The sequence below is a fragment of the Plectropomus leopardus genome, chromosome 13, assembly GCF_026936395.1.
Source record: "Plectropomus leopardus strain MGB_pleo_1.0 chromosome 13, ASM2693639v1, whole genome shotgun sequence".
In the NCBI taxonomy this organism is placed as follows: Eukaryota; Metazoa; Chordata; class Actinopteri; order Perciformes; family Serranidae; genus Plectropomus; species Plectropomus leopardus.
In genome coordinates, this window is record NC_142188.1 from 6,695,116 (window position 1) to 6,709,144 (window position 14,029).

The following is a 14,029-nucleotide window of genomic DNA, read 5'->3' on the forward strand; positions in this document are numbered from 1 at the left end:
TCAAGTAATATCTATTCCTGGAAGAATAATGTCAAGTCATGGTTGGTCATGTTTACACTCTTTTTATTCATTATGATAGAGATCAGCTACGTTTTTCCAATATTCAGCTTGTGATGGAAATCTTTATATTGGCAACTGTAAGTGTTTGCGTTACGTATGCTGCTACATGTAACCACATGTTCCTTGTTTGCTGTTGTTGATAATTTCTTCCTGATTTCAGATCATATCCCTCCTGAAACATGTCTCGTTCTGAATCTTTTTATTCATTTGAAAGATTTTATTTGAGTTTTTTTGTTTTGTTTTGTTTTGTTTTGGGGTTTTTTTCATGGTAGACATGCTGCTGTTTTCTGTTACTGTCATTTCCTGGCTGCAGTGGCAGTGCAGAGACAAAGATTTTGGAGACCGGGAAACACTGATCAATCAGAGCAGAATAGGCTTAAAGAGGCAGCTGCTGAAATAGAGTGTTTAAGGTAGAGTGTGAATACAGGTGTTCGAGCACAGACAATATTAGTACAATCAAGTGTTTTTTGACAGTTAAAGTGTGTAAACATGTTCTGATAGAAACCTTCAATACAAGTATGAACCTGAAAATGAGCACAATAGGTCCTCTTTGAAAATGAAGTTGCTCTGGGGCCATCTCCAGAGACAGTAGTTTAACGATAAAGCTTTCAGATGTATTTGATGAATGCAAAGCAGGGACTTAATAAAAATCATGCATGCTCAATAGATCCCTTCTCTGGATAAATGGAGGTAAGAAAATGTGGATAGAAGAGGAAGGACAGGGCTGAAAAAGAGTAAGCAGGCTCTTGAAAACAGTCCCGGGGGTAAATAAAGGTAAAAAACTGGAGAAGGGTTTGGAAGTCAGAGAGGGAGACGGAGAGAAAGAGGGAGAGATTGATAGACTGGGGAGATCTACGGAGGCAGTGAAACAAACGCTGCAACAGGTTGGAATTAGATCAACACTATCAAGCAGCCCAGATACAAGCTGTGATACCTGGGAGAGATGGATGGGGAGGTTGTGTGTGTGCGCAGGAATGGAGGTAGCATCTGTGTGTGTATGTGTATGTGTGTGTGTGTGTGTGTGTGCTGTTAATCTATTTATTTACCTGTCATTGGCTGCGATAATGGTTTTCATCCCTTCTCTCTCTGTCTCTCTGTCTCAGTCTATCTGGTGATGGGGGATTGGGTTTCGTGTGTCGCTTGATAATCAAACCTGTATTTTCTCATCAGACTCTAATCAGACCAATTACACGCGTGACGGAGAGCGTGGGCAGGTTGATGTAGGGGTGCGATAAGGACACACACACACACACACATACGCACACACACTTTGGGATTAAGCGCTCTGTCTTGGGGTATCTGCGTCTCTTATCGGGGACAACCATCCCTGACATGACCTGTCAGCAGTCATGCCAAAGGTGTCTCTCACTCACAAATACACATGAGCACATACACACATGGATCATGCATGCAATGCACCAAATTCAACCCGTGTCTGAAAACCAGACTGCCCCTATCTCATCAACCATAGTCACCCGTCCATTCTATCCATTTTTCAAATGCTGCTTTTCGGCAGTCACGGGCTGCCTCGGCTCAGACCCCTTTCCCACATAAAATAGTGCGAGCATGCAGATTTTTCAAATACGGGTAAACTCACAAAATAAAGGTAATAGACTGCATTCCTACCACCAGTAACAGACCTGTGAGTACAGCGCTGCAGCAGATGAATCTGCCTTTCTGTCAGCTTGTGTGTGTGGGTTGTTCTGTTGGTGTGTCTGTGCAACGTCACGGACAGGCCGGAGAACAGGTAAACAGCAGACAGCAGCGGGAACAGAAGTCTGAGGAAACTTTAAAGTTTCTTCTCTTTTAAAATGTTTAAAAACATCTTCCTCTCTGTTTCCCAGCAAAGACAGGTGTGAGTGGAGTGACATCATGCACGCTTGTTTCAGGGGGAGAAGGGGGTTCAGGGTGGGCATTTTTGCTTATGGACTCACTCCAGAGAAAGTCCATCTCTGGTGTGGTTTTGCGTGGCACAGCGCATCTTGAATGATACTGAAAATGCAAATCAGTGCGGCATAAAAAAAACAGTTTAACAGTGAACTCTGTTTTTTCCCCAGTTTTGCAGTTCGGCATGACAGCAGTTCTGTTGTATGAATCTGTAATTTAACTTTGTGTCTTGTTTTGCAGGCATATGACGGCTTTGCGAGCCTGGGTATCTCCCGTCTCCTGGAGCCGTCAGACATGGTGCTGCTGGCCATTCCCGACAAACTAACAGTGATGACGTACCTGTACCAGATCCGGGCCCACTTCTCTGGAGAGGAGCTTAACGTGGTGCAGATAGAGGCCAACAGCAGCCGCAGCACCTACAAGGTTGGCGACTTTGAAACCGATACAAACGCCTCCATAGGTCAGGACAAGTTTTATGCTGAACTCAACGACGTGCAGCACCGCCAGGCTAACTCTGAGCCCGCTGAGTCTGCTGGTGGTGCTAACACTGAATCTAACGGCACTAAAGCTGCAGAGGAAGAGGTGACGGATCCGGGCTGGAAGGCTGAAGTTGGAGCGGTCAGCTCACCAGCAGCAGGGCCTTTACAGGCTCCTGTCCCGTCGCCACGTACAGCGTTATCCGCCTCAGCAACAGACTCCACCCACGTGACATCATCGAGCTCAGAGGACAGAGGGAATCTGCTCAAAGCCAAAACTTTAGACCTTAGCGAGTTACCGCAGAGAGTGGAGAGAGAGATGGAGAAGGAAAGACAGCAGAAGGACGAAGTGGGAGAGGAGAGAAGGGAGGGGAGCACAGATCCGGGGTCCCCCACCAGGAGAGGGGCCTCCTCACCCCACCAGAAACTGGGCTTCTCCTATAACAGGGATGCTGACCTCATCAAAAAGAAGAGGGCCAGTCTGCGTCACTCGGAGTCAGAGCCCGCCTCAGACACCAGCTCCCCGCCAGTCAACCACACAGACACGCCTCCCAAACAGGTAAACACCATCAAGGTGAACACACATTTAATCTGTCATGTAAATAGATAGTATACATACATGTATTTATATCATTCTGTAACACTTTATGAACTTTATTCATCCTGCCACAGGCAATTTGTTTGAACAGCGTGCTGTGCACACAAACAGTCACATGTAGACACATTAGATTAGATTATTAATAAATAAATAAAAATAAAAATATGCCAGGCAGTCCAGTGGAGGAAAGGAATCTATAAATAGAAAAAAAAGTTATGTTTCATTATCAGTTAAAGAAATCAAAACAATAAAATAAATTTAAAAAAACATTTACAGGGAATTCAAAAGGCAAACTGCAGAGAGTATGAAAGATATTTAATGACTGTTAGTCCTACATCCAGATAAAATGTAACGACACCCTGATGGCATCAGAGAAAATTTGCCTGCAAGAATATGTCTAGACGAAGCTATTTGTCGCTTTCTGGATCTTAGAGCAGATTTAAAAATGCTTCTTGCTGCCTATAATTGCTACATTAATTTTATGTACAAAACTCTTTTTATGGATATTCCTAAAGTAGAGAAGTTCCTCTCAAACTGATTTTTCATTTAGTGGGAGCTGCTCACTTTTTCAACATGTCAAATAATTTATATTTTTATTTCTTATGTTTGATTAATAATAAAAGAGAAGCAAAGTAGCCCCGCTAATTGCAGCGCTGAAGAAACATGAATATTTTCAGTGTTTTGAATAATGTTAAACGTGTCCTTCAAGGGTCAGTAAGAGATACATGAAACTATCTCACAGCTAATTATGAATCCTGCACCTTAAACAACCTCTGGGTCCGTCTGTATGATGTCGACTAATTCTCGTCGTGCTACTTAAGTCAGGTATTAAGATTCTGACAGCGTTTACATGCAGCTACCTGCCTGGCCCCTAAATGGATTGTTGAGGTTTTTTATCCTTGCACCGTGGCTTTGATTGAAACTTTCACTGCTACATCAGTCAGAAGACAGAGGATGTGGTGAACATTCATTCCCTCCTGGCACTCGCTAAGCTTCAAATCCCGACCTCGTTGATGCCACTGCGGAGATGACCGTACCGAAATTCTCCCGTTCTGCATTAGATGTTGTCGTCGCCTGTCTCGTTGCAGAGACCCAGACACATCGAGGCCGGGCCCTTAACATGTGGCGACTACAGACGGCACCCAGGAGAACCCCCTGCTTTGACATTTCATTATATTTTTCATTATATTTCTCATCCCTTCAGTTGATGGCAGTTGGTGCCGTGACTGCTCAGCCGTGGCGACGCTTTGCGCAGAGCACACCTCATCTTGTCTCACACACGCACTGGCACGCACCTCAATGCGTGTGCGCACACAGTCACACAAACACACTTTGAATGCATTGAAGCCTGTGTTGGTTAACCTAAGATTACCGCTTCCTGTTTACAAGTCCAAAGGTCACGGGGGGGGGGGGCAGCAGGGGGGGTTATGACAGCTATGACACCCCATTTTGATCTGTTGTTATCAAGTTGGCGGGATGCATCCCCGCCTGCACTCGGGCCAGATTTGACTTGTTGAAAGGATAAACATGTTTCAGTGTTGTAAACAGCTCGGTTGTAATGTTCTCTGTCTAAGCCAAATGCAAAAGCTCAGTTTGCCCTCTTTGCACCCCTTTATAATACAGCCAGGATTACCAGGCAGATAAAATTCTGAGCTAGGTGTGTTTTTCTTTCTTGTCAAAGCCGTCATGCTCTCCACACCACTGGACCCAGACAGGGCTGGGAGCCGGGCTCGAAGGCCCTGTGTAACATGAGGGGTAGACCTGCTCCTATCTGAGTCCACTTGTCTTAATTCTTTTCTGTTTTCTCCACCTGCTCAGCGTACAGGATGGAAATGTGAAGGCTATTTTTATGAAAACTTCTTAATGTGGGTAATAATTCTTCAGCATCTCACTTATTTGCCAGGTCATCCTTGAATAAGAAATAGTTGAGCTCAATGGGATTTACCTGGTTAAATATAGGTTAAATAAAATGTAGACATATTTTACGAGCTTACACAAGTTAATTAATTTATTGAGAATCATATTCTAAGAATATCCTGGGAGTCCTTAACCCTTTGAGACCTCGATTGACATCAGTTTTCTTGTGTTGCTTTCAAATGGCTTTCACAAGCTGTTTAACCCTTTGAAACTGGAGAAAATTGGTTTGATTTCTGTGTAGGATATTAAAAGGCATCGTGCATCTCGGCAAGAAATGTCCCACAAATGTAAGAAAGTAGTAAAAATATGATATGAAATATTTACAAGGGAGAACCAGTCAAAACTGTATCATCTGTTGCATTGTATTGTCAAAATACTTAATTTTGAACCTGTGCTAACTTGAAATCCAGAGGTGTTATTGGTTTTTGGCCACACACCTGTAATTGATGTTATATGTTCTCTTTCACAGGAGCCAACACCTGCTCCTGTATCAAGTCCCCCAGCTGAGAAGGTGAGGGAAAATTTGAAGAAAGTAAATATTCTCATATTTGTACTGTAAAAAACTGCTTTTTCCCTCCGTCACTTTTTATGTCTGATGTGAGATATAACATTTGCAATATTTTTTTATTGGCTGGTTTAATGTTGTGTTTTGTGTTTATGTGTATTTTTGTGAAACAGGGTACATACTGGGACGCAAGACGCATTTCTAATAATGAAGTGAAAACAAATCATAAAAAAATACTCTTACAAAGAACAATATGTGACCATGCACTTGTTTGTTTCATCCAGCATGTGCTTACCGGATATATTTTACAGAGAAAAGGACCCTTTATTTATGACAGTTCAACTAGAAACTGTACTGTAATTTTTTTAACGTCATCACGCTCATGCTCTGTCGGTGCCCACAGAAGGTGCTGTCTCGTCAGGAGGAGCTGAAAGAGAGAGCCAGACTGCTGCTGGAGCAGGCCCGCAGAGACGCTGCGATGAAGGCCGGCAACAAGAACGTCCCCAACTCAGCCGTCAGCGCACCAAACAGGGCCGCCAACGTCTGCGATGTAAGTCAGACTTTTCTTTTTTCTCTGATACTGTCTGTCACATCTTTAAAAAAGGACCACAGAATTGACCTCCCTGTGTCTGAGCTACCTGAGGCTCAGTTTGGGTCAGCTCTGTCTGACCTCTCCTGTGGAGAGATGGGGATGGTTAATCATTCATTTTTATTGATAGGTGACATTTTTAAATTTTTAATACTTGGTTTAAATTTTTACTTACTCAGTAGTTTTTATTACATATCAAAAGATGATTACAGCTCATGACATTAAACGGGTTGGAATTTCATCTCTAATTTCCATTTTATATTGCTGGGAAAACAAACTTCTCACCCTAACAACTATAAAAATCAAGTTTCTTGCCAAAAGCTAGATTTTCTTTTTCTTGATGGTACATTTGAACACATCATCAAGATGTCTTATTTACCTTTGCTTAATAATCATTTTACTGAGCCGACCTTGAACACATCACAATGAAACTCTTTGCAGCCTCGTTTATTTAGCTAACTAGCTCTCATCCTGCTGATTTCAACTCGGATTTCAACATTAGATTTATATTTTGAACTGATCGGACTCGGGACAAAGTTTGGGAGTGCTTAGCACTGCTGCTTTGAGCGGATGAAGATGAAGACTGCTCAGCAGCAGCTAACGGGTTAATTTAGGTTTGATTTGATGCACAGTGTTGATGTGCTTGGCCATGAAGGTTGTGTCCCCTCTTCCCTCGACTCGACTCGAGATGTAATGTCACATTATAGGACCCACAGGACTCGACAACAGTATCGATAAGTTCGAACATTATCGATTTTCGGGTTTTGAAAAAAGCGGGACCCCGTCCTCAATAGAACCGGGTTTCTATCCCCATCACTACTCCTGTGTGTCGTAGTACAAGCTGTCCTGACTTTGAGTCCTCTGCCTCTTTGCTCCGTTCACTGGAGTGTCGTACGGCGTCGCCTCAGTGTGCCGGAACAGCTAATAGAGTGACCACCAGCCTCTTGAAAGCCGCCGTGTCACTTCCACAGTTCTCTGTTCGCTGCTCACTACACTCGCAACATGCTGGAAAAGCCTGTCCAAACTGTCTCATCCTCTGGCAGTCCACTTTGTCGTACACTTTATGAAAAGGCTTTGAGAAGGAGAGAAGACTTTTCCTTATTAACTTCTGCTCCGACTCTCTTATGGACCGCTGAACGTCACAACCTGAACATGTCAAAAAGAAAAACCCAAATGTGGATGAACTCCCCTCCCTCTCCTCTCTCTAAACATTTCTCCCTCTTTCAGTCTCTCTCCTTGGTCATCTTGACTCTGCACAATTTTTATGACATCCCGAACCAAATTTGCTGCCCCCTCAATTTCCCCTGAACACTGAGTAAATGTTGTACACAAACACCTGTCAGCAAAAGTACATTCATGGTAAAGGGGGGGTGGGAATCGCTGTTCCGAAGCAAACCAGACTAGAGAAGACGTGAGTGAAATTGCCAGCTCTGAACCGAGCACGCTCCAGTGAACATAATATCTGGGAGGCGGGGGGGCACACTGATGGACCAGGAGTTACCCTGGGAAAGCACTGTTGTCAAATGCTCAGTGACGTTTCCAAATGTTTCAGAGAAAAGAAAGGCGGGGAAGGAAAAAATATGGTCTTGTGAGAATTGTGACGACAACGGATTTTGGGGTAAAATGAAATAAATACCCTTTGGTAATGAAATATCTAAAAGGCAGCAGCCGCATGCCCCTGCATTTGCCGCCTGAATCCTTAAAGCGATATATGCCCTTGAATTAGGTGGTTTTTACAGAGTGTGTGTGTTTGTGTGTGTGTGTGTGTGCTTGTGTGCTAAAGTGTGTTGTCGGTGTTTGTCTGTGTGTCGGCATGCAAATGTGTGCGTTGATGTCTGCGTGCAGGCCACAGGAATAACCATTTCAGCATAATCTGAGAAAATAAATGAGGAACTTCCAAGGACTGGTGGCGTTAAAAGTCTTCAGAGAAAGAAAGCAAATTAAAAGAGTTTTTCAAAGCTGTCGCAGTGCCGATATATTTCCTCAGCGACAAAAAAAGGTCCTCTTCTGTCCCTTGTTGTGCGGCAAGATGGCTGACTTCACTTAGATTAGCTCCTTAAAGTAGCCAACCCTCCGCTCTTTCTCTCCCCCTCTCCTCCTGATTTCCTTACTCATTTCCAAGGACAATTGGTTAATAACCCCCTCACACACACACAAACACACACACACACTGCCTCCATGCATAAAGGAAGGAGGGAAAGGAGGAGGGGCGACAGGAAGATATTGAATTGTTTACACTTTTTTTAATAGAAAACATTGATCAAAGGAATACGACTGGCCTTGAGGCCAATGTGCTGATAATTGTTAGTGATTCAGATTAGATTACTTGATGTCTTGTTTTGATTAGCGTGTGTGTGTGTGTCCGTCTTATCAGCTGGAGAGGCCCGAGCCGTTCCCATTTAACTCTCCATCCGTCTAAGTAGGTGCTTTGCGGTTTAGCATGCATAAGGTATAATTTAATTCAATTAAAGCGGGCTTCATTCTTCCAGGGAAGTGGCTAATGTGGGGGCGACAGAAAGAGAGGAGGGGGCTGCTTTGGCTGATCTGGGGGTGCTGCATTCAAAGCACAAATGACAAATCAGTTATATTGAGATTTAATAACTTAAATCTTATTTATTCAAAGCTGGAGAAGTTCTGATTACTATGTATTAATACCATTTTCGATCAGTCAAAGAAATATTTAAATATTAGTTTATAAACCAAATAATTTCTAGTTGCAAAATAACTTAATTGCAGCACAAATTTTCCAAATAGAATATGAACATCTTTTATTCATTATTAATTTAAGATTATTTTTTAGGGCTTTCCTGTCTTTATAATGCTGTAGCCAGAGAGTGACAGTAAAGTAGAGAGTGAGGATGACATGCAGCAAAGGGCTGAAGGTCAAATTCGGACCCTGAACCCCGCCAAAGCCTCGGCCTACATGTGGTGTACACCCCAAAAAGAGCATCTTTTCTAACTGAGAAAGGAGTAATTTAAGACATTAAAAAGAAATGGGGATGAGAGAAAGTGGGGATGACATGCAGCAAAGCTCTTATATCGATATCTTGATATAAGACTAGACAACGTCTTAGATTTTGGATATCTTAATATCGAAAGTGTTCTAGCTGTTCTATGGTTTTGCCTTTGCCCCCAGCACAAACAGTTAACCCACCAATCACTGCGTCATGGAGGTATTTGGTCAAAAATATTGTGATACTTGGATTTTCTTTATATTGATCAGCCCTAATTCTATTTTATCTCTTGTATTTTTTCTTCATAATCTTTTCACTTGCAGAAATAACATCAGTTCTATGCTTTCTTGTAAAATTGGTGGCAAGAACTTTGGCTCTTTTCTGCTGTTGCAGTCAGCGCTATCTAAATATTTACGCTAAATGTCAAAAACATGAAAAAACTGATGTATGTCTACATTAGTGGCACCACACGGCATTCACAGCAGTCACAGCTCTGTACAATACGTGCAGATGTTACAGTCACTGCCATCAATATGAATGTAGCTCGATGCAGAACAATATGTTGGATACTGTGTGTGTGTGTGTGTGTGTGTGTGTGTGTAGCCCTGTTCTCTTGACCTATGCGCTCCCTCCTGCCATCCCTAATTGTAGCCCACAGTGACTGGTTCTTTCATCTAAGGTCACAGGTTCACTTTTCTCTCTTCCTCTCTCTGCCTGTCTTCTCCCTCACTTTCTCTCTGTCTCACTCTCTCTTTGTGTCCATCTGTCTTTTCAACCTCATTCTTCTTTTTTTTCCTCACTCACTATCTTTTCTCTGTCTCTCCGCCACACATTGTCCTCCTGTTTTCTCCATCTTGTCCTGCTGTCTCCCCTCTGTGGTCTTTGATGGACTAACAGGACTACTAGTAGTTTTGAGCCCACCACCTCCTCCTCATAGGTGTCCATCACAACATATGAGTCGTCCCAGTGTAATGTTGTAATGTCACGATAAGTAATTCATGAGCTTTCAGAAAAATATCTAGGGCAAGGACTTTATTTTCTTGTTTCATCCTTGTTGCAGACGTCCCAATTTTTGTTTGTCTTTCTTTTGCTCTTTCAGTCTTTCCCACTGTTATTATTTTAATGGAGAAGCATGTGTGTGCGTGTCTGTGTGTGTCTGTGTCTATTCGCTTCAGGTCTTCTCATCCATTAGCAGATGAGAACAGTAATTTCACACCGGCCTGGCCAGGCTAATTATCAGGATCCACACTAGGTTTGGGAGAAGTGTGTGTTTGTGTGCATGTGGACTCACAAGCGTGTGCTCCTGAGTGTGTTTCTTTGCAAAATTATGTGTGTGCAGATATACAGCACCTGTGCACTTTTGCTTTTGCTTTTTTCTTTCAAACGTGTGTGTGTGTGTGTGTGTGTGTGTGTGTGTGTGTGTGTGTGCGTGTGTGTGTGTGTGTGTGTGTGTGTGTGTGTGTGTGTGTGTGTGTGTGTGTGTGTGTGTGTGTGTGTGTGTGTGTGTGTGTGTGTGTGTGTGTGTGTGAGTGAGTGAGTGTGTGTAAGTGTGCGTGAGTGTGGTATGCATTTGAAAGTGCACGCAAATGCCTTGGTGTTTTCCAGGTAAGAGAGTTCCCCTGCTCACTGACTCGTTGTGATTCCTATAATTGGGTCCCGTTTGATTTTTGCCGACCAGCACCCCCAGCCACCCCCTCCTCCGTCGCCCCCGTCTCCTCCTCCTTAGAACTGGAGGGGACTCCTGGGTCTCTGCTGTTGTGACCTGTGGGTGTTGTCATCCACTCCCATCTGCTGTCTGTCCTCTGATCCTGACTTGACTGCATTCATGTCCTCATTTTCTCCTCTCCTCTCTCTTTCATTTGTGTCACTGGTGGCCAAAACAAAGCCCTCTGGCTGAACCTCGGCATTCCTAAAGGTTCTCGAAAAGTTATTTTGACTGTTCTGTATTTCATCCAAGTGATTATAACAAATATGTCACATTGGTAACAGCCTACTTGTTTCCTGGCTGCTGGCCCTAATGTGCTAAACATTGGACAAGTGGAACAGTGAACTTTTGACAGGTGGTATATTCAGGAAGCCAGCTCATCACAACAAAGAAACAGGAGTTTAATGGCCCAGACACACCAAACCAACATCAAAAACAGTTGCCTTACCTGTGTCTTGGCCAAAAAGTTGCATTCAAACACACCACAGAGACAACAGACTAGCACTAGCTAGCATTAATGAGCACTATGTTCTGCACCTGCTATGAGAGGAAATAAATGTCCCTGCCAGCAGGAGTCTGTATTCATCATTCGACAAGAACGTCCCATTTTTGTTTTTTGTTTTTGTTTTTATCTATATTATCCCTTTTCTTTTTTTAACCATTGTCTATCCCCTCTCTAAATTCAGGCATTTTTGCAGGTCTGTGAACACAGCGCAGGTGTAGCTCTTCATCAGATCTGTTTTTTTCGCGCTCCTTAATAACAGTCCAGCTCCAAAAATATGAAAGTAATCAGTAGCGGCAGATGTTTTGATTGTGGTGCGCCATCACAAATAAATGAATATGTGGGAAATCTAGAAACATATCTTACCTAATATAACAAGTTTATTTTGATCTCACACCCTTCTGACTTTAGTCGTTTGTTTGCTTTCCTCACTTGCGTTTCTCTTCTCATGCACGTTTTACCGCCAATCAGAGTGATGTCGTTAACCGTCAGGCTTCGCCAGCTGTGACACTGATATAACATGCAAAATCTGCTGAAAAACAGCTGACAGGGGCTGACTAGTGCCAACAATAAGAGATACACCTCAAAAACTAGGATGACAGATGCTCACTGACAGCCGACTGTTGACTTGGTGTGTCAGGGCCGTTATGTGAGTGTTGACAGTGGCAGGTTCTCATTATTATAACTACAACTCATTTTCACAATCCAACAGCTCACATTGTTCGTTAAAACTGCAATTGAGAAGTCATTTTGTCTTTACGAATAGTAGTAAGTGAGCACTACTTACTCTTCCATCCACAGACATAGAATAAATGTATGTAATTTAACATAATCCTGTACACATTTAATAATCTTAAACCTCCAGAATACAAATACTCTAATTGCAGCATATGTGGGGAAAAAAGGTTTAATCCATAATTGAAAAGGCCACCAGTGAAGCGCTGTCTTTGCAGCATATAAAAAATGTCTATTTTGAAAATGCAAATATGGCCTTGTGCACTCTCCTTTTTTGTCCACACTTTGTCCTTTACTCCCCCCACCTCCTCCTCCTCCTGCTCCTCCTCCTCCTCCTGTCCTCTCTCCTTTTCAACTTTCTCCCAGCAGTAATAGTTTTTCTCCAGGTCTCATTTTAATGTGGCTGCCGTCCCTTTCTTCTCCCAGCTCTCCTTTTTTTCTCTCTTCTCTTCTTCCTCTTCCTCCACCCCCCAGCCTTTCTCCTGCTCTCTCTCTTCTTTTTGAAGAATCTGCCCCTAATGAAACTAAATAGTTTGGTGGGCAGTTTCTTTGGTCTGTGTGTGTGTGCTCGTGTTGGAGTGTGTGGGTATGTGTCGTGGCTGAATTGGCTGGAGTGGAGATCAAAGGCAGTGTCTAAATTGAGTGTGTGTCTGTGTGTGTGTGTGTGTGTGTGTGTGTGTGTGTGTGTGTGTGTGTGTGTGTGTGTGTGTGTGTGTGTGTGTGTGTTAACGAGCAAGAGAAAGACAGCTCTCTCAATTGCATCACAAGAGCTGATCAAGCCATCAGAGAGGAAAGCTGTAACACACACACACACACACACACACACACACACACACACACACACTTGCATACCTCCTCTGAACACACGAACTTCTCCTTCTTTCTTCCTCTCTTCTCTCTTTGTCAAGTTATCACATGCCTCGTGTTCACGTTTGACCAAGTGGAAGTGTCAAATGTTTTTCACATCCTCCCTGTAGCCTCGGTGTCTCTGTCTTTTTCTTTGTATGGACAAAATATGAAGGATAAAGTCGTAAGATTAGAGCAAATTAAATGTTTATTGCATAAGAAACTACAGACATCCCAGCACCTTAGTAAATGCTTAAAGAAAGTGAAATAAAAGTTAACATTACTCTGTCTGTGTATGTATGTGTGCCTTTGTAAAACAGTTTAACTCTTTGATACCTGAGCAAACTGGCTTCATTTGTTTGAGAAAAGGGCGATAAACAACTTAACAAGAAATTGCAAAAAAAAAAAGGCAAATGTTTTTAAAAGGCACAAGAAAATTAGCGGAAAATAAGCAAAGAGAGAAAGAAAGAAAAGTTTTTAAAAGAAAAAACAAAACAAGAAAATAACCTCAAGGAGGTGCTAAAAATGTTCTGGTATTTTTGTTCTCCTTCTTTCGTAACAATTTTAGATATGATAATATCTACGAGCTCAGCATTTTGCCCAAAGCTGAACATTTTTCAACTCTTGGCAATCATAACAAAATGCCATGTGCAGCACTCAGTGCAGAATAGGCACTTGTGACTTCGTCATGCTACTACCAAGTTTTGGATAGTGTAAGTAGTATGTGGCACTCCAGTTACAAAGCTCTAAAAGAATTATGCATTTATTATGCATAATAGCTTTTCTTTTCCATAAGTGGAGGCAGAGCTTTTGCTGCACCTTTTTTGGCATCTTTTAAATGGCTGTTGGTCCCTTTTATATTATTCTGTGTCCTCTCTCAGGCAGAGTTCTCCATTACCTCTTTTTTCCCTCTGCAGCAGCTTTGAGACTCTCAGGGTTGATATTTGATCTGTCAATCGGTTCACAGTTAATCAGATCACATCGATGGATGAGAGGAGAAGCTGTTTGTAAGTGAAAGTCAACTTTAGACCCAGCAGAATGCACAGTTGTTTCACTTCAAATGCATTCTGCCTCCCATCTTTGGCCCAAGTGTTCAATAACCCAACAGTGTATATATACCAATACCGCTCCTAATGTACGGTCCAGCTCCAAAAATTTGTTTGGTGGCCGCAGATTGCGGCAACCCGCAAAAAGATACGAATGTGTCCGAAATCATGCATTTAACAGCAGACAACAAAACGTCTATTCTACTCCG

The 14,029-nt window shown here is 42.7% G+C and overlaps 1 protein-coding gene across 7 annotated transcripts in view; it reads left to right on the forward strand.

Moving 5' to 3' along the window:
• Positions 1-14,029, forward strand: part of ehbp1 (EH domain binding protein 1) — a 185,671-nt gene that overhangs the window by 99,058 nt on the left and 72,584 nt on the right. For all 7 annotated transcript variants that reach the window (XM_088086125.1, XM_088086127.1, XM_088086128.1 and 4 more), the window contains 3 exons: positions 2,188-2,982; positions 5,408-5,449; positions 5,847-5,993. In XM_088086125.1, coding sequence (XP_087942251.1) covers positions 2,188-2,982; positions 5,408-5,449; positions 5,847-5,993 — 984 coding nt within the window. The remainder of the gene's footprint in view (positions 1-2,187; positions 2,983-5,407; positions 5,450-5,846; positions 5,994-14,029) is intronic.